The following is a 22167-nucleotide window of genomic DNA, read 5'->3' as shown; positions in this document are numbered from 1 at the left end:
GCACTGAATGTTGGGCAGATCAGCAGAGTTTCAAAAAATCAAACAACACCTGGAACTGAATCGTGCACTAAATAGGACACTGGACCTATTCTCAGAGATGCTCAACAAGTGTTCTATTAGTGTCCGAAGAAATATTATGTCATAAGAGAAACATTGCAGCAGGTACAAGAACAGAAACCCTTAAACCTTAAACACAGGTCCCCGTATTCCAAGTGTGGTGTTCCCAGGAGGCCTGAGGACTTTTTCTGAAGACCACAAAAAATCTAATTAATTCACTCTACATTTGTTATCGTTGGCCAACAACTGATGAAATATCTGGGGATGGGGAGGAGTGTATACATCAAATTATATATCTCAGCCTTAAATGTAGAGAAAACTTACAGGAAATAACCTAAAATTGAATGTATCTCTGCACAGCAAAAGTTCTGCTACTGAAGAAGTATTTTCGGTTTTGAATAACGCCATTTGATCAACACAGAGAATTAGCTATTCATCTGAGACTGATGACTAATCTGCAGAAGGATCATGTATGAAACCAAAGTACACTTTCATGGGAGGCTGTGATACAATAAGGCTTGCATGAAACAGTTCACCAGAAACTGTCAATAGCAGACTTAACAACCAACCTATGATATTTAGGAAGTAAAGTACCTTCAAGCTGTTTTACAGAATGGTTATATAGAAAAACAGGACTAGGCTGAATCAACTAATAAAGAAGAACAATCTTATCCTCACAAAAACAGACATTCAATAATTTTTAGGGTGATCCAGCCACCACAAAAACTTGTTTGCTAACTTTTCCAATATGGCCACGTTGAAAAATACTTTTCTAAATGATTCAGCAGTGTGCTGAATGCAAAAAGTCCATTGTAAAGATAAAGAAACAGTTATGTAATTATTCTACTTTACTTTAGTCGAGACAAGAAGCTTAGTGAACACTACATTTTCTGCTCCTTAGGGAACATTTCCAATTATATTTCATGCAGAGGAGGAAAATCTGCCTATCACATGGAGCTACTGAGAATTTACTCCTAGCATCTCTTCAGAGAAAGTTCTTCATTAATTACTGATCATCATCCATGAATCCTGCTAAAAAACACAGAAAATAAAACCAGAAACTGTATCTACCACCTCAAGAGATGTAGCTTCAAAATAATTAAGGATCCAACTGAAGAAACAAAGCAACCAAAGAAAGAGAATCAATCAAAAATGATATGCCAAATCTCTGTAAGACATGCAACAATGAAAATGAAGAAAAGAAGGTTAACTTCTAATAGGGCAGGTACGTAAGCATATATGCTATTATCTTTGGGAATAAATGCATATTAGACTGCAAGCAAATTTCCCAGGAAGAAAGAATATTTCTTGCTACACCTCGCCCCCATCCCCACCAAAATCATAATGCAGTAATCACAAGGTAATTCCTAAATGACCTCTCTGCCTGCCGTTGCTTAGGTCTGTCAAACTTTAAAAAGCAACTACAGAAAACCATTCTGGGGGGAAAAAAACGCCCATGGATTTTCCAGGTAGCCAGAAAGAAAGATGCCTTCTTGAGAAAGGGTCAGCTGCTGAGTTTGAAAAACGGTTAGATAAACCAGAAAAATAAAACTATTAAAGAGAAGACAGAGTTCAGAAAAATATCAGTATTACATTAACAAGTACGATATTTATTTTACTCCTACTCACCTAAACCAGATTTTTTTAACCTTTTTAAGTGCTGGCTTGTTTGTTTTCCAGTTGGAGACTTTTGCCCATGTTTCATCTCTTTATCAGAACCATCTGCTTCACCATTTTTAGATTCAGATCCTTAGGAAAAAATAAAACCCCCCAAACATGATACTGATGCACTTGTAGCAACAATCCCCCCAGCACCCCCTACACTGCAAACAAAAGAATAACAGGATTTAAAAAAATTTGGCAGCTACTTGCTGAAAGGCAATACACCTTTCTGGTCACAATACGATTCCTCATCATCAGAGGAAATGGAAGTAAAAGCTCAATAAATCAATTAAGTGCTGAAACCTAAAGTTTACTGAACAATGCAGTCAGTAAAAATGTTCACTGATCTAATAAAAATAACATTTTCCTATAATGCCCACGAGATATCTTTAAAAATATTTTAACCTCAAGTTATGGGGCAGTAAAGCAATCTAAAGGTGAAAAAACATTTGTGAAGAAACATTTATAGAAGAGATATGCCTGGAAATAGAATTGTCAATTTGTGTTAAACATAGACATAGAAATCTCTTAAAATGAAGCAACGTAACCACCAGAACTAAAGGTCAAGGTTATGCTGCAGTGATAAGCATAGTACCAGAAGAAGAAAAGGTAACAAAAGGATCCGAGTATTGCAATGCAGAATCAAGACACAAATTCACATTCACAGAGAAGCTTGCCTTTCCCCCCCCGCCTCCCCCTTTTTATGGCACTGAATACCAGCATGTGGTCCCCCATTAGAGTTCCAGAGCCAAACAAAATGTTACTTTGCATTCCTTTAAAGCTGCTGCTATTACCAACTGTCATTTCACTGGGTGCCTTCAGTTCTTTACTAAAGAAAAATCTCCATCCTTGAGACATCAGATTTGATAAGGAAATAAAGACATTAAACAAAGCCACCAAGTGGAAATATTATTTCAGCAGCTCCAAATTCTGTATGCTACACCGCTGATTCAGAGGAAGGCTCTGTGACTAGAGCTGATCTTGCAAACGGTCCTTTAGCTATTTACCTGAAGGTGAATCCGACTGCTCATCAGACACCTTTAATGGTGTCAAAACAACACGAGGAACAGTCTTGTTTACCATCATTGAGACTCCATTTCTTCTTTTCTGCTGTTGTCTTAAAGCCTACAAAAATGATAACAAAACATAAAAATGTAACAAAAAATAATGCTTATAAGTGAATTACACGAGACATTTCTCTACCATTAAATCGAATCTCTTAAAATAAGCATAATTTACATAGCTACTGACTTGCCAGACTTCACACTCGTCCCCTTTATGTCATTTTCCTTTAAAATATAAAATCAGGCTTGTGGTTATAAGGAGAAAGAAGATGCACCTTAGATCATTTTCCAATACAGTTTTGACAACAAAGAAGCACGTAACTGTTTGCTCTACCTTAACAGCACAACATGATAACCCATGGAATGTGAAACTAAGACTTCCAAGTAAAAAAAATGTAAAATAAATGTTTCAAAACCAGAATAAAAATATATATGTCTGCACATCTCTCGCAGGTGCATCCTCTCCAGTATACTGCTCAGTCAATCAAGTTAACACAGAGTGTCATCAGTATGTACAGCATGTAAGGACTACAGTATTGATGCACTCACTCAGCCGTGAGTAGTGCTGCACAAAATCACTGAACATGGCAGGAATCATTTATTTTTGTGAAGGGAATCAGTCCTAATCTTGGAAACCTTGCAGCACTTGGCTACTGTCTGCTTGACTTTGGGCATTAACCTTCAGAACACGAACGTGATGGTGTTCTGGCAAATCTGGGGAAAAATGATACAAGAATAAATCTCTACAAATGGGAGTGCTTTGTGTTTCATAAATGGATTGAATACAGGGTTGATAATGTCATACAAAATATTTAAAGATTAGAAATAGCAAATACCTGCCAGACTGTTTTATATGGAAAATGATATCTGATTCAAAAGATCTTACAACATACAAATATGAATACTTGCCAATTAATATATTTGCAAGCATTAAAATTCTGGAATTAATCAGAATGGGCTGGGCTTAATACAGATCTCTCCTATCCTCCTGTCTATTTTACTCCGATCTTACTGTGCACTCTCTTTTTATAATTGTGATTTGTTTTATGATCTTGGGGAGGATTTATTAAAGTAATACTATATCAACAAGGAACATATTTGATATGAATTATCCCTGTAGGTTTATGAGCAAGAATGACCGATGCCTTATAAGGTTTAAGTCTGTAACTTCAATTAATCTGTAATATCTTTCCAAAACGTTCACATAGCTAAATAAATAAAAAAAAAACCTCTGAAAAAAAAGAAATCGATATCACTCCACTCCTCTAAATAACACACTATACAACATAAGATACACCAAGACACACAAAAGCTATTTCATTGATTAACCCCTTTTATAGTACACTTCTTAAAAGACACATAAGCACTGTACAATAAAAAGCGAAAGAACACTTGAAATCAAACAAAGAGAAGAAGCTGGTCAGATCTGCACTGAACCAAAGAAGCAAGCAGAACGCCATGAGGAACAGCATATAATTCAGACATTTTTGAGACAGAAAATTCATACTGGTATTGAGCAAGAACAGCCACACTTGTGGATGGAAAATTCAAAAATGTTAACATTTCTCAAAAATTCCACAAAATTCCAAAAACGACCCTCAGTGCACAGTCCTGCCAAGCCAAGCGTCAAACCAGGTGATCCTTATTTAATAGTAATACCACTGAGACAGTAACAAGTAGTCCACTAAAAGTTAACTTAAAAGACAGCCAACTTCTGTGCTGACAGCATACCAATAGATCCACAACCCAAACTTTATGGTGTTGTGCCCCCCAGTGTGATTTGCCTTATGAAGAGCAAAGAGAAGAAATATCCATCCTCAGTGTCATCCTCCCTACACACTAGAGTAAGAACACAAATGATGCCCCATGTTCTCCCCCAGTCTCCTCCTCACCTTTCAAGACAATTCCCACCTCTACCAGGGACCATAGCCTTTTTGCCAGCATCCATAAGGAAATACCATTTTAATGATTCATACAGCCACTGTGACAAAGGTAGATTCTTTGTAAAGCCTCACAGTTGATTTTCAATGCTTTAGACTCAACTCCCACGAATGAGAGAAAGTAAGCAGCAATGTATCCACAATCAATGACAGGCAGTAGAGTTTGTACACCTTAGGTGACACATGCGCTGCTGGGGCAAGGGCAGCGGTACTCAATCTTTGTCAGGCGCACCACTTACCTTCTTTCGTGTTACAGGAAGGCCACTTGCGGACCTTAAGCACACGTTCATGCAACTGATCTGGCACTTCCAAGAAGCACGGGCCACCCCATGCTCACGGAGCACTAATGCAAGACAGCACGGCTCATCCCAGCGCTACCCAGACACTCAGAGCCACAAGAACAGGGAACACAGCTGGAAGCAGGCAAACGCTGCTACCAGAACTATTCACTTTGAGGCATAGCCCACTTCTGAGTTACAGGCTAAGAACCTCAACACGTGAGGATCAAGCGCAAACCTTAAAGACACCACTTCCCTTTGACACACATTTGCGTTTTCCCTAACGTTCATTGTTTCACTGCCAGTCCCTCCCCCATCTCTGATTTCACAACACAAATGATTACCACGCAGGGCTCATAGTTAAATTTGGAAATCAGTCTGTACAGGATGACTCAAGCTGGCAGTAAAGCTACACACGTGGACACCTGAAATTCAGCTTGTAGGATATAAAAAAATAATTAAAACCATGCAGACATCAAAATCTAAGTTCAAAGTTTTAACACAAAGTGCCAATGAATTACGCTGTGCACAGAGAATAGACAAATAATCTTCCCTACGCCTCTCTATCTTTTCATTTGCCAAAGGAAAGCTATGAGGCAGATGAGGAGGGTCCAAAAGTATCAAGTAAATAATCTAACATTTGATTTACAGGGTAAAGAGATGGCTAAGATTTTGCCCAGTCATCCTGTTTAGTGGGACATATTATTCCCAGCTAATCATAACAATTTTGCGTTAAATTCACCCTTGAATTTAAAGCTGCAGGGTCTGAGATTTTGAATAGACAAGTCTTTGCAAGACAACCCTAGGAACAATCCAGCAGAGGGAGACGCCGACTGATGCCTAGTTACTAGTAAAGCCAAACACCAGAAGGAGTTAAGTATAAACCAAGGACACTCTGTGAAGTCTCTGCTGAGAACGAATATATAACTCCTCTACACTTAGCCTGAGGGATATTAATTTTAGGATACAAGACTACTGTGGGCTAAGACAAGAATCTCGTATCCCAAGATTAATTCTACTTAGCTGGGAAGTCAATGGGATTACTCAAAGTGAAACATACACCAAACGCTTTGCTATATTGAGCCTTTAGTGCACCAAGCTAATTTAGTGCTTTCCTAGTCACCACGACCAAATAAATCTCTAGTTTTGGCTCTTCTGGTGAAGGGAATAAACACAAAGTAGCTGAGTCAAATTTGTAACTAGCACTAAAGAAAATGAGAAATTTTATAACTGATTTCAAAGAAAAATGGTTCCAGATCTCACTGTGGATACAGTAACAGTAACTAACACACAAACTACATCAGCATCTTTTACCAACACAGCCTTTTGTATCTCATCCATATTTAGAGATATGTAACCTCCTAGCTGGGCTGCCCACAGATCTGCAAGAAAGAGCAGATGATTCTACCAAATGATAAGGTGTCAGTTTTACTATGGAAAGTGAGAGAAACACATATAGCACATATAATAGCTTACATAAAGTATATTTTTCTTTAACAAGACTCCGTGTTTACATTTCAAATGTATTCGATCATTTTGTGCTAAATGTTTGAGTTAAAAAAGCTGCGAGTTGTAAATTTCTAGAACTGATCACTGTTGAAGTATTCTGTAAAACATTACTACCATCCTATTTGTACAGCACATAAATAAAAAAGGAGAGAAAGAAAATGAAAGGTCATGTGGTATACAAGTTAAACATTAAAAGCTCTCTTAAAATCACCACCAAAATATAGTACTTACATCCAGCCTTTCACAAGCAGATTTGCAAAGGACATCTGTGAATCTCTTGCACATAATGAGTATGGAGAATTCCCAATATTCCCATTCATAAAAATGAACCTGTGACCATCTGTTGAATAACACTGCCACGGACATTATACAGGGCTTGGAATAATTAATTTGTTTAATTCAATTATTTTTATTGCCAAAATCTTTAAGTAACCTATCAATCCATTTTTATCAAAAGAACTCAAAATAACATAAAAAGATGAGTATTAAGAAACACAAACTCTGAAGATAGATGGCAAAAGAAAAACACCATGCAATTAACAGTGATATAATTCCCAGCAGTTCTTTATACAGGGGTGACAAGAGCAAGCCTCCTTCTCTTTTTCGGGGAGTTTATGCCCCTGCCAGAGTGTAGCAATGTGTTGGAGGTTTCATGAATGTCATTATCTGTTCTTTAGAATCATAATTTCATATTCAGTTGATCTTAACACAGGAAAGACTTCACTCATATGACAAAATGGTCGACTCTCTTCAGTAAAAACTAATAAAGTCATCTTTGAAGTAGGAATGAGAGGAAACAATATGAACTAAAAGGTAACTGGGGACAGGGGAAAAATACATCCCCAGAAGAGCACCAGAAGCAAAATGTCAAGCTCTGTGCTCTGATTTTACTGCTGCTCAGGATATTTTTTTATTATTTTTCTTTCCCACATCTTTTCAACTCAGAATGAACAAATGCAGCATACAGATAAACCATTAATGCAGAAAACCACTTTCATTTGAGCTTAAATGCATGACATGCTGAGAATGTTAGAAATTAAGTTATTAACAACAAAGATATGTAACACTTGGCTGCACTAAGCAACATCATCCCAGATTTCTATTTGTTCCATAAATGTCAAGTCTACATTCTGAAACTCATATCATGAAACATAACCTTTGAAATTTCACACATTATGGATCAGAAATGTAAAGCTACGGAATTCTTCCGTTCTGCCATGTGAAAAACACGAGCTGTGATACATGGAGAAAAATCTATCGCACAAAATAAATAACTACTCTACATCATGGTCATGGATCCCAAATTGGCAAAGATGAAACAGATTCATAGTTTATCACTGATTCACTTAAGACAACCATAAAATTCAGTCTTCATCCTCTCTCTCACCCTCATTTTGTTAGTAAAATTAAGACAGCTTTTAATTCCCATGTCTCTACTAAACTAAAATTTCTCAGTGGCAACCTGTTTCACGGACACACAGAGCAGTTAAAATAAAACAGTAAGCACCACAAGTCATGAAGAACAAACGGATTATTGTTTTTAAGATGCTACTAATTGTTATACTAACCATACATTAAAAGTACTCAGTTATAAGCCTGCAAACGTAACATTAAAACAATAATAAAGACGTCTTATGGAAACAGCTACAAAGTACAAGGTGCCATTTCCAAAGCACAGAGCAAAGTAATTTACTTCCAACCAGACTTGTACACCAAACATAACAGTATTGGTGCCAAGTGTACACAACCGATCATTTGGAGATGAAGAGTAGTGGTGGAACACCAGGCTGGAAGTTTGGAGATGTAAGGTTTATTTTCAAACTCTGCTAGTAACTTCTCAAATAAGCATCTGTTCCTGTCCCATGTCATCCTCCTACCCTGTGACACTTATATCCATATGTGGAACAAAAATAATTTCTTACTGCGTATTTGTTCTTTAGCTCCCAGTAGCAGTCAAGGTCTTTCTGTACAACTGCAGTATACATTAACAACTGAACACTTATCCGTATATAAAAAAAAAGTTAAAGTACTTGGACATTCAAGATGCAGAGACAGAGAGAACGTGTGTATCTATGTGCGTGTATGTACACTGCAAGCCAGCACTCTCTTCTATAGGTGTGCTACGGTTGCTGCAGATCATGATAGACTGCGAAGTAAACATTTTTGTTATTTTCCCAACCACAGAAACAAGAGAAGGACAAAAACCATGTGATGTGTTCAACGTCTGTTCTGACTTGCATGTGAATGGGAATGATGATGGCATATGCATCGACTCAGTGACACTCTTTTCCAAAGAGAAGAGTGTTGGTTTTTTGTAAAATTGCTTGTGCAGTATTAAACCAAAAATATCTATCAACTGAAAAGTGCTTTATGGGGAAATCTGTTTCTTGGCACAACAAAGCACATATAGGTAAGGAAACAGTTTGTAGAAAGCAGTTTAAAAATGAACTAAAATAAAGACAGCAATGACAATACAAAATCTTAAAACAGTAACCAACCTTTTCCACTAAGTCAAATTTGCAAACATACTCCGCACAGTGTCCAAAGCATACATTGGGGGCTTCAGGACTAGACTACCGTTCTCCAGATAAAAGAATCCTCTCATATTACCTCTCAGAGAAACAGGTGCACCAATTTATATTGCAGCAACATAAGAAGTTCCACTGTAATGCCTTTCTGCCAGACATCCTGTTTCATCCCTGGTTCTGCCACATGCCCACACACCCTGAGCACACAGCCTTCTGGGGACCTACCCAACAGCTCCTGGAAGTGCATTTGTAGATAACTGCTGTCAGCATTTTGTAGGAGGCTTCCTAGAGCTCTGAAGAGTTGTGGGCTGTTCCAACTCCTGTCCTTCCCGGAAAAGGCCAACCATTTCTAGCATGCACTTCAAAATCAAGGCATGATTCATTTTCACCTGGGTATCATTTCATGTTATAAACTATTCAAATCAAAAGCTGTTCTCTTCATAAGGCCCAAAAGACGATATTCACTTAGAAACCCACTGCTACTATACGGAAAAATCAAGTAACATCCTTTGAAAAGTTTGACTGCTATGCACAGAGCAAGCAAAATGGGACTCTCTTCTCCAGTGATGGTATTTGTCATTAATACAGTGGCAACAAACCATCCATCTTAAATAGTTGCTCAGGTAACTTAAAGAAAAACATAATCAGACAAGTACAATGCTTAGAGCTAGGCCACTATCATCAGCTTGATCGTCTGAGACTTGGGACAAGTCACTGCATCTACAGAACAGAATAAAGAGCGCACTTTCAACCTGCATTTGGGAACATTCCACTACATAGCAGTGGTAGATTTAACCAAAGGTAATTTTCACACCAGGATATGTTTTAAGCGGGGGACACTGTCCTACAGTGATGTAGAGGGGTAACTCAACACGGTACTGTTCTAAAGTTGCTTTAAAATTCTTCTTTTCTCAGAGCAAGAAATTCTGGAAAACACATTTATTAAAACAGAAACATGCAGGAGAGCTGCAAAAAAGCATGCTATGCAAACAACCCCAGAGGAAAAACAAACAAGCAGAATGCCCCAGCAACTGGGAGCTAGTTATTAAAAATGGTACGAAAAGAATACAGGGATTGTGTGGATTCCTGTCCCTTTCTCTCCATCACAGGTAAGGGCTGAAGACCAGAAGAAAGTCCCATAAACTTGCGTCTTACCAAAGCACTTGTTGAGCAGCTGGTACCTGCTGCCCATGCATAGGGACCTTTAGAGGGACATACCGTGCAGCCTGCCTTCGGGCAATGCATGTACTCCCTGAAGAGCTCCTGCTGGAACTCTTGCTCTTGCAGCTTCTTTTCCCCATTATGCAGTCTCCCTGCCATAGTTTCTCTGTCCTCTTCCCTAGACTTGTCTTGACAATCAGAAAATCAGTTTAGTTTATCATCTTCGAACTTCCATTTTCCTGAATGCATTTTGTAAATTCCACTGTCCCTTCCCATGTCTCTCTAGAAGTCAAAAAGCAACATGTTTTCCTTGTTTTCCATTTGTTGACAGGAAAATTTGTCAAGAATCATCACTTATGTTGCCAGACATCAGATCAAATGCTTCAGCTAGGGAGCCAGAATTCTCCAACTGTGGCCTTGGTAAATTTGTAGCATCTGAAATGAAACATAGGAAAATGGTTAACAGAAACCCTGAGAAACTGCAGCAAACTCTCTATACTGAGGAATTCAGTACAAAAAATACCTCTCAGTTCACAGTGGATTTTCAGAGCCTTTCAGGAAGACACCCTGTGCTCAAATTCTAAGTGATAAGGACATAGTCATAATGAACTCCTCTGTCACCTTTGTTTCTGTGGGGGCAAGGAAGGGAAAGGAGGGCAGGCAAACGTATCAGGGTTGTATCAGAACATGTGAGTGAATAGTTGCTCAAATGAGTCAAAGGACAGACACCACAGACAGACTCATACTGGTTTACTTTCTACGGAGAGCAAAAATGCTTCAAGATAACCTACATCTGGCTGTAGTCAAGGAAAGAAGTCCTAACAGAATGCGTGTGGAGGGAGCAAGACTGGTGAGTTTGCTCTTGTTCTTCTCTCAAAGCAAGACAAGCAGTATGCCTGAGCTGAAGACAGGAAAGCAAAACCACACCAGCAACAAGGGAGATCAGGATTCTACCTTCAGTGCCAACCTAGGCACTTGGACACCTGTGTCCTTAAAAAACAAACAAATGAAGAAATCTGGATAAACTATCCTGTGAATTTGGGTAAATCAGGGCTAAATTACACTGTTCACCATTCTGTTCTGAAATTTAGTGTCGTGTTGCTTCAGGTTGTAGGGTGGTTTCTAATAATAATTACAGTTGTGCTAGAAAACTCAGCCTGAAATGTTATTTGGAACTGTACAGGTCTAACGTCCTATAATTCAGAAGCAACATGTGAGCCAAACCATAATTTCCCCATAGCTGTCTTACTGCTTGGGGTCTGACAACATCCATTGGAAAAAAAGGTGTGGAGTTGCTACTTCTACTATGAGAACAAATCATACAGATGGGTGCCTTCCTTCTCAATAAAAATCTGCATCTACCCACCTTATGAATAAAATAGTGGCACACATATGAACCCAGCCACCAAGCATGCAGACAAAGCCCAAAGTTAAGAAAAACAAAACAAACCAGCGGCAGTAACATACCTTGTGTAGATTCCCTTAATTCCTGAGCTTCTCTCCTCCCAAACCCACTTGGCTGCTGTCTCTGGAGTTTCTGTCTCTACAAAGAGATCTGGATGCCCAGCACAGTCTCAGACATGTCCTGGTCTGTATTCAGATCCTGAGTCTGAATGGAGTATCCTTCTCTTCTCCCAACAGAAAATTTATGGGTACCCTTCTTGGTGCTGATTCCAAAGTGCCAAAAGTGAGGCAGGATTTTCTTCCACGTCTGGGAGCTCTACTATCATCCCAGACATCGTTATAGTGCATCTTCAAGTTCTTTATCCTCTCTTGGTACTGCCCCAGGAAACAACTGGTACACTGATGGACAAGGTGCTCTTATACTTGGCTATCAGAGTCCAACAGACACTAACACCACCTCAATGTCCTGGATATTCACACATGCTCAGTGTTACCTACGTGAGGCCAGTTTGCAGGTATGATCGTTTCTTCTGAGAAATGTTCCAAGAACATCTTGATAGATACAGACAGATCTGTACATAGCGAAGACTTCCAAAAAAAGTATCACCTCAAGTCAATGGAACAGAAACTGGACCATAGAGGAGCATGGTAGATACTATGGCATGACTTGATGTCCGTACTTGAGTTAGCCTTGTCCAGAGCAAGAACAATTCACACAGTAGTGTGACCATGTACCACTGCTAGCAGATGCAGATGTAGTTCAGTACTTTCCCAGGAAGAGGTCCTTACATGGGTCTGCATGCCAAAACTCTTGAGTGTGAAAATGAAGTAAATCAGTATGGAACTGATCAGTACTGATAGGAAATCAGCGTGTGACAGCATGCCATAAACCTTCTTTTCAAAGGTACTAGATCAGCAACAGCTGGGCACACACACCCAAGCACTCCCAACAACAAAAGGGAAACAGAAATCTGTAATATCTGCCGTCAGAAAGCCAAGCATAAAAGGCAGCTTTACACCGTACACTCTTGTGTCTAAACCCTCATGAATGGGAACTATTTTGCTGGACATTACACTCAGGTACTATACACGAGCAAAACTGAAACTCCCTCAAAAACGAAAAAGAAGAATGAAACACACTCAGTGGTAAAACACTCAAAACCTTTCTCCCAACAAGGACACCGTGGAAGGCAGTGAAGCTAGAATGTTTCCAGACCAAAATGGCAGCCCAGCCTTTGAAAGGTGAAGAGATAAGCTCTGAACTATAACAGAGACCTTGTGAGAGTCCACTGCAACTGCAAACCTCCCTAGCCCCTGCAAAGGACTCCAGATCCACTGCCACCTGAGAGAAGTCAAGACCCAGAGCAAGGGCTCAGAAAATGCCATTTTTCCTCCAAGCTCCTAGCACAGCTCAAGAAATGAAGTGTTGAGACCAATTTAATTCATGAGAACATCCAAAAATGCAGGCTGTTACAAGGAAATGTGAGATTGCTCTTTGCAACCTAAACCCGGGAATATACCTCTACAATTCATTAAAAATCGAATCATATGTAAATCCATCATATAATACTTTAAAGTGAATTACATATGACTACAGTGGTTAATAAGTAGATAAACAGTGGAGAAAATCTTCTAATTCTAGCTCAGATCTTCAAGCAGTACTGCACATTATCAACTCGCCTCTCACTTGAATTTTAATGGATTCCAAAACAAATACACACCAGACCAAGTTAATGTGAAGAACCCACTGTTTTTAAATAAATTGAGTAGGACTCTGTTTGAAAGACTCTTTCCTAGGTTTTCATTCTGTGAAGACTGTTTAATAATAGAAAAAACCAACACAATAGCTAGGGAAGACCCCATTACGACATATATACAGTACACATATGTTTAGATAGTATAAGCACTTCCTGACAGCATGCTGATGTCTCACGTTCTGTTACTTTAGCATGGAACCAGTAAGTCAGTATCAGCTGAAGGAGTGTTGCATATAACTGTCTAAAGTTTCTTGTGTATTCAACGGTACTAAAGGTTCTTATTTGTACAAATTTTAGTTCTTATGTATCCATAAAAGCAATAGAAAGATTGGAAAGTGAAAGAATAAATGTCCAACAGCAATTTTATAAATAAAATCGCTGTTCAAATTAATTCACCTCTGCTACAATATCAAATTAAATCAAATCTGCAGCATGTATATGGCAGTAGCCAACACCTGAAACTTCAGAGAAAACAAAGCAAATACCCTCTACTGTTCCACAATACAAATGTCCATTTGTCTAATACTGTACATAGAGAAAACATTTTACCGATAGCTGTAATAATACTCTCATACTCTGAAGTACAGGATCTAATTACCATCAACTTAATTAAAACTAATTTCTTTTTATCGATTACTTAACTTTCTGATGTTGCTCTAACTCTACCGCCTTAGGGAATGTTTTCAAGTATTTCCATCAATGTTATGACTTTTTATATTAATTAGGCTATTCTGATTAGTTTGCCCTTTTAAAAATTATTCTCAAATCTATATATCGGCTAAGTGACAAGTGGTAGAGTTTAAACAGCTATACAAGTTCAAACATTTGTTGCTTTGCTCTCTTTTTTTCCCCTCCTTTCCCTTTGCCTGCTCCCTCCACCACTAAAAAAGTTCGTGTATCGCAAAAGACATCCTGTATCGCAAAAAGTATAGAAGTTTCCAAAACGTGTGTCTTTTTCACTACTACCCGCACAGTTAGTGAGCTGCTTTGTGCCCACTGATTAATTTTCCTCCCCAGTCCTCAAAGCCTCTAAGCACAAGATTACCTTACGTCAATGAAAAAGGTCTATTAATTTTAAACTCAAACCACACGAAAAACTAAGCACAAATACTTAAGTGTTTCGAGGAGATGTGGATGGGCTTTGCTTACCTTAAGCCTAAATCAACAACTCGGCAATAAACTACCCCATGAAATACTAGACCTCCGTTAACCATAGCTCAGAAAGCAGTTATGAGAAATATTAAAACAACATCATCTCATTATTCTAACACTTCAAAAACTTGTATTTCATTTTTTGTAGTCTATACAAGACTAAAACAATTCCTACATACTCAAAATTGAGAGGAGATAATGGTAACTTTTTGGAATTACAGTGTTTTATTTTTTCTTTTTTCTTTGCCCGAATGAAAACTGAACTAATTTGGCACTGTTGGAAAATAATTTTCACATTGTTATGCTTTCAGTTAATATCTATCTTTCAATAATCATCTACTTTTGCCAAGCTTTACTACTTGTCATGCAAGCTAAATCATCCAAATCGTAAGTTATTCAAAAAACAAAAAATACCCCATTTTTATACACTGTAGTGTCAAATACAATAAATATGAAAGAAAAACCAAACAGCAGGCATACCCAGATTCTCACCTATCTGCAGAACCTCTTTCAAAATCTTTTTTTTATTTTAAGCCTCACATAAAATTTCCAATACAAATGCTTACACAGGAAAAGCAGGGATGTGATGATAATATAAACAATTCTGCTTACTTGAAAAGCACTTACAAAACCATCAAACTCACAATAAATAGGAGGACTGCATCATTGGTTAAAAAAAAAAGAAGAAAAAAACCCCAGCAATACACCACTAAACAAAGCACTAAAAATCCTCAGAAATGCCTTGAAATTCTGCTGAGATCTTAGTCGTATAAGACTGACACACATGCTACAGGGAAGCCAATTGATTACCAGTCAATACAAGCTTACCTGCTTAAGTGCTTTCTTTGTGTGCTGCTGGAAGGAAGATACTAGCTTGCTTTGCACCGGTGCATTAGTAAGGGTTGAATCACGATTGGAAGACATTTCTTCAGATGTCTGCTTTGGGCAAACTTTATAAAAAGAAAAAAAAAAAATCAGAATACTGTTTTGGGGGTTATATTCCCTATATCTTTGAAAGTCCTGAGGACAGGAAAGAAAAAAAAAAAAAGGCCAGTGCCTGGAAAATAAAAAGCTCGCTCTAAGATATTCAACTAATCTTGATGTCCAGATGACCTAAAAATGCTGCCATATTCTAAATAAATGCAATGCTTCACAAATATTTGTACCTCATCACACCCTTTCTATGCAGTTCTGGAGGCCTTGCATATTTTGCCTTTCAGGTCCTAGAAGGTAACTGAAATAGTTTAAATATGGTTTTCGAACACAAGCTAGACAAAAATTATCTTCCTCACCAAGACATTTTTAATGGATTATTATGTGTCTAAATGTGTATTTATACAAAAGACACTGATGACCCTGTGTTCTAAAAATATTTATAAATATGTAACTTCACGCCAGATTGTAATGGCTTTTTAGGAGCCAGACTCATCTATTTTATAAGTACTTCTTAGTAAAGCTAAGAACACACACTTTCCTGTTTAACAGAGTAGACCGGAATATCCATCCTGCAAAGAATAATTCTGGTCTCTCAGGTAATACACACTGCTACTTGCCTTCTAAATAATACATGTTTTAATGAACAAATACTACAGAGCTTGCATTAAACAGACTCTTGAATACATGTGTGAGGCACAGAAAAAATCTCCTGGTTAAAAACAAAAGGAAATTTGATTAATTGTTTTTTAAAAACAGCTTTATTAAACAGGTATGAAAGCTGTGAAAATAGCTGGAGGATCCTAGTAGCCTTGGTGGTCAGCAAGCTTGACTAAAAGGGCTGTAAAAACCTTTCCACTCCTAATGCCTTGCATTACTGTTCCTCTCAGTAGTGTCCTAGGACAGCCCAGCTAAAAGAGCACTAGCATGAATCCAGAAATGAAGCAACTTTTTTTTCCATTCTCCTCTGCTGACTCAATTCAAGTTTGTCTTCCAGCGCTGCTCAAAGCTGGTTTGCATGCTGACATACCTTCCTTATAATGCTCTGCAGCTGTATATGGTTTTCCAAGGTTTGCCATACTTCGCACACCTACTGGAACAATCTGAAGACACTCCATGCAGCTGCATGGACACGTACCAGAAATAATTTTAGCCCAATGTTTCTGTTTGCCTATGGTTTTCTCCTCCCATTCTTTAGTGGGATGAGCAGACACCTGAAGTAGCATTCTAACTCTCTTGCCTTTAGCAATGTTTCGTAGAAGAAATATTGTAGTGATTTTTTCTTTGTGTTTGTAAGAAAAAAAGATAGAATAGAGACAATTTAGTTGTCAGGAATTAATGGCCACCATAAGATGCATATGATATTAAACATCTGTTTTCACACTGAAAGAAAAAAGAATTAATGCTTAGCTCAAAAACAGAGAATACACTCTGTTTTATGGCACTGGCATTGTGTCCAGATAATTTTCATATCAGACTAAAAATTTTCATTAGCAGATAAGACAAAACCTATTTTGTCACAAGATTTATAACTGATAGTTGTCACTTTTTTCCCTGATACTTGAAGGATTTGTCAAAATATACAAAGAAGCTGTAACACAAAACAGGTTTTGAGTTTACAGCAACACCTGGTTTGGATCAATCTTTTCCACATGATGAACAAAGCTTACTATCAAAAAAGACAACTTAAAGGAGCAGTGAAGTGTCAGCAGAAAACAACAGCTAGTTTATACAATCTAAATCACTGCAATAGCTAAGCTCCTGAGAGAAAGAACACCTACACCAAAATAAAAACCTGACATTTCAAATTACCCAGCTTTTGTCTTTTCTTTCAAAGAGAATTTTTTTACTGTTTTCTGGCAAAGTCTGAGAGTCAAAGTACAGAAGAAAAAAAAACAGAAATAGTGTGAGCACACAAACCCCAGAGTTAAGGAGAGAACAGAAAAAAATTAAAAATGCCTAAAGAATGGAAACTGTTACATACTTAACTGTCCCTTCTAAGAGAGGACACAACATGACCTGTCACAAAAAACCTATTCCTGTTCTCTGGGATGCCTGCAACTCCCATTACCTTCTTGTTTAAATGGGAAATTCTGATTTTCATTACTCTGGATCTAGGATATTATCCAAGAGTCTCCCCTATTTCTTTTGGTGATAAAGTTCATCCTGGTGAGGTTTGGCAACACTAACTGATGATGCTCAGCACTACAACTGTTAATGTCAAAGCCATGATACAGCACAGGAATAAAAATAAACATAGCCCTATATTAATTTTCTGCTTCCATTCATTTTTCTTTTAACAATGAACCCTGAAATCGTGCCAGGGTCTATGAGATGCCATACTACTTATTTCTATCATTACTTCAATTTTACATAAAAATAGTACTAGTGTATTGGTTTCTTTTGCTTCTGTTTCTTTAAAGCTTTGACAACAAAGTTAAACCAAGGAACAGGGATTGTTCTAATGGGTGAAGCAACTGGAACTGAAACCCACTGAAACAATAAATAGCTTTCCATCCCTATAATCTCTTCTGCATTTACAGAAGGAATCTCTCACTCTAGACTGGTTCAGTTTAGTGCAACCCAAACCTAGTTCCTCCAGAGTTTTGAAAAATACACTTTTTCCTGTAGTCTTTTTAAAGAAAAACGTATGTTCAGCTGAAGTCCATTGCTTAAAAAATTTAAAATGACATGGTTATTAGAAACAGTCAACTCCATTTATTAACAACAAATGATACTTCCTTTCTAAAATATATTTTGTACATTATAAATATTTTCTTTCATATATCTATTAGCTTAAAATAGTAAGAAGCTACTTCAAATATTGTTTTCCATGTTTTAATTAAATTTCCATTTCCATTTAAAACCAGCTTGATACAAATAATGGCTATAAACCTAACCATCTAGTAAATAAGAGATACGTCATTGCCTACTTTCCAAAAGTAGAAGATACAAACATTAAAAATCTAAACACATTATGTTAATTTATATAATTGCTTAATAACTTATCCATTCTATTCACTTTATTAGCAAAAAAAAATACTGAAAGTGATATACAGGCTTTATTTAGAGGATAATTAAGATATTGTTTACAAAACAATATGAATTGACTTTTCAGTAGGAAATGAAATACAAATATAAGACAATGAATAAATTTATTGTTTAAAACATGTTCTGCTACTTAGTGATTTAAATCAATCTGTGCCAAAATCTCGCTACACTACAATGCCTGTGACCACAGAAAACTGTATTTATTTGTTTGTTCATTTATGTGGATAAAGTCCAACTGCTTTTCTCTGAACGGGTCAGAAGTAAAAAAAGGGGAAAATATCACAAAAATAATTAAGTGTTTGAAACGAACATTGATGATCCTAGTGAAAAAAACAATGCCTTAAGAACAGAGCAGGCATATCTTATGAAAACCAAAGAACACAGTAAAAGAAAAACAAATTCAGCAAGAGACGGTGATATTTGTACATACGTACAATTTTGGAAAGCTGCAACTACCTTGTCCATAAGCACTGAAGATGCATGGATATCATCAGATCCATGTTCTCTTGAAAAGCTTTATCAGGAAAGAATGCTAAAAATAAACTGTACGCTGGGGAGGAAAAAAAGAATGCTGAAAGAATGCAACAGATGAAGGAAAAATATTTGGGTAGGAAAAAAAGAGGATGCACCATTAGTGCTACAGTAGAAAAAAGAACAAGAGCTGTTTTAAGCCTATGGGAGGCATTTCCATTTAGTGGAGAATAATTAGGCTCCATTCTTTAAGTCGGCTTCTTCAAGGGCCAGGACTGAGTGAAGGAATAAAGCAAAAAGCAACTACTAAGCCATAAACTGTTAGGTTATGAGCTGGAAGAGCAGCTGGGTTTCTGAAGATAAGACCTCCTTAGTGAGTGTTCAGAGAGTGTTAACATGAATGATAGAATGAGAATTACTTAGCAAAATGAACATGTTAAAAATGTTCTTGACAACCTCCATTTAAAATAACTTCCTCTCTTCCATTTTTCCAGGACCAGTTTTGGTAATTATTATGAAAGGCTATCATTTATAAAAATCAGCAATGCTATCTTTTAACTTCAAATTTTATAGCCTACCTCTGTAATTTTTCATTATCTTTTACCTTCCCCGACCAAGAAATACGACACCTACATAAAACATATTAGAAGATGTGTTTCTTCAAGGAAACAATTTTTATAGGACTACAACTTAAAATTATTCTGTCTCACTGCCACTGAAAGTTATTAGGAATAATTATAAACAGATTTATGTAACTAGATGGACAGAAAAATTTCTGGAGTCCTTTAAGGGGCTTATTTTTCCAAAATAAATAGCACAATTAATTCCGATTTCAGACAGACCATATTGATTTAAAATCAAACCAGTAAAATCAACAGCAGTTCACTTCCTTCTTTGTTACAGAAACCACAGCAGATGAGAAGGATTGTTTACTAATGGCCACATTAAAAAAACACAAATTAATATTACTACCATATGCTGAAGACTAGAGTCTACCTCAAGCATAAAATGTATGCACACACTCTGGAGAAACGAAACTTCACAGAGAACTCCCTTAGGAAAACATACACACAAAATCTCTCTCTAAAATATCCATAGAATTCAATATTTTCTTTGGGTGACACAGATCTATACTTGTATTGACATAAATGGTCATGCTTTGCCAACACAGATGTATCGAGTAATTCACCTCCATCCCTCTTTGATCTCTAGAGCCCAACTTGCAAAATCTGAACAATTCAGAACCCGACTGTTGCCATCAGCTCTTGAAAATGAAAACCATTTTGGGAGTTAGTTAATTGTACAAGTACGCCAGTGCAAGCAAAACCAGATGCACATATCAAGAGCACTACTGTGACTGTAATATTCTTTTTGAAAAGCAATACTAGCACTGTGAAATGATAAGTAATATTGAAGAGTATTTTTTGGAAAAAGACATCAAATACCACAGCAGCTTGGTAGCTTGCACTGAATCACATTATATTCTCGGCGTGCTTTTGAGCCCAAACATTTCACAAAGCTTTGAAAACTGTGAATCCTTACTCCAAAGGAAGTCAACATTTTCCACTAAAAATATACAGCCTGTCATCACTAAGCCACCGATTTCTCAGGCCTCATTAACTCCACCGTACAGCAAAAAAGCAGATGAGAAAGATCTCTCCCTCAAGCTTCACAGTATCTTCTCTCACTCTTATGACTCCCCTCCAGTGGCAATGAAACAAACAGAAGTTAAACTCAGTCCTGGGTACAGTATTTTCATTTTATAGCTACTTGCGGGGAGATGAAAAAAAAAAAAAAAGAGAAAAAAGTGAAAAACTGTCTCTTTCTGATGTGTCATCCAAAACTGCGGATGTTCGAGCTGCTATTCTGTTACCGTCCTTCTGTTTTTAGAAGGGCCTGTCCCACATCCAGATATTGCCATGCGCAACGGACATATTCAGCAGATTCATCCAATATTATTCCCAAGAGACAAGATGCTGAGGATAACAGGTTTTCCTGAATTGCCAGAAATTCCGTTCCAGGAAAGGAACTGAACATCTAAATCGGGACTCAGGTTTCAAACAATGGTGAATATTCATTCCTAACTACAGGAGTTATCCTAGTGGCTTCCTCGTCCAAAAAGCACAAAGTGTTCAAGAGCACAGTAGCTACAAAGACAAAATTTCAGGATTCAGCATGAACCTGATCTTCTATCATCCATCATTTCATCTACTATCTCTAAGAAAACTGCCTAAGAAATTAATTCTGCCATTTCACATTTGCAATTTGCAATTTTAGGAAATGCTGAAACCCAAAGTGTCTCAAGAGGAGACGTATGTTGCTCATATTTGGGCAAACACAAGAACCTATGTTTGGGCTGGGGAGGGAAGTCATACTACCATAGGAATTGCTACCTCCTCCACAGTTACATCATTGTGCATTCCATTGGCTTGCGTGAAGACAATTTTTAATCAACTATGCTCCGTGGCTGATGGATTAGCCCTGGCTTCAGAAACCCTAGGGACAAATGCTTTTTGAGAACAGAACATCCTATTGATGGGCAAAAGGATATTATAGTCGTCATTTTCCCAGGCAACAGTAATTGGGATTTTAATTCTTTTACTGACTGCATCTTTACATGCTGCCCCTGTATTTGAGGGAAATGGAATTTATAAAAAGATATGAGACTGCTAGATTGCTTCTATAGAAATCCCATTCCAAATAAAATCAACTGTAGCGTAAAGAGTTTAACATATGCCTTTAGAGAAGGTGGGGAAAGAAAGACTTCTCCACAGCATCTGAAAAATCCTGAGGTGTGACTATTCCAGTTGTCAGTTTAGCAGTACTGATGTGGAGGAACAGCTTTCGCCAAGTCATGTGTTTATAACCGTGGGGAATTTTTATATTATTATGCTAATAAAATTGTTCAGTAGTCTGCATTTGTACTGGGAAAAATGTGCCTGCTGGTGAATAATGTGATTCTTCTGTGTTTGAGTGTCAGCTGGTACTTTTTACTCCAAAAGCTGAAGACCATCATCTAAACGCCCACAAATGGACTGAGGCTGCTGCTTAGGGTTTCATCCTCTGCTTCCAGCTAACTTTAAAGCGGCACTTTTTAAACTCTTTGTAAACAATTTCTGATCACTCTGTCAGAACTGGGGCTTCTGGCCTCTACCACAGTGGAAACAAGAGCAAATAAAATGCAATCAATTGGGCAATTA

The 22167-nt window shown here is 37.5% G+C and overlaps 1 protein-coding gene across 4 annotated transcripts in view; it reads right to left on the bottom strand.

The window, feature by feature from the left end:
- Nucleotides 1–22167, bottom strand: part of ASXL3 (ASXL transcriptional regulator 3) — a 136903-nt gene that overhangs the window by 46327 nt on the left and 68409 nt on the right. For 2 of the 4 annotated variants that reach the window (XM_074576924.1, XM_074576920.1), the window contains 3 exons: nucleotides 15341–15462; nucleotides 2727–2844; nucleotides 1687–1806 (listed from right to left, as the gene is read on the bottom strand). In XM_074576924.1, coding sequence (XP_074433025.1) covers nucleotides 1687–1806; nucleotides 2727–2844; nucleotides 15341–15462 — 360 coding nt within the window. Of the gene's footprint in view, nucleotides 1–1686; nucleotides 1807–2726; nucleotides 2845–10256; nucleotides 10635–10722; nucleotides 10829–11666; nucleotides 12295–15340; nucleotides 15463–22167 lie in introns of those variants that run through there. The other 2 variants (XM_074576922.1, XM_074576921.1) reach the window with 2 other exon arrangements.

This window comes from Larus michahellis, chromosome 2 (assembly GCF_964199755.1).
Source record: "Larus michahellis chromosome 2, bLarMic1.1, whole genome shotgun sequence".
NCBI classification, from domain to species: Eukaryota; Metazoa; Chordata; class Aves; order Charadriiformes; family Laridae; genus Larus; species Larus michahellis.
Note: the sequence above shows the minus strand (reverse complement) of the source record. Positions and strands in the feature narration are given on the sequence as shown.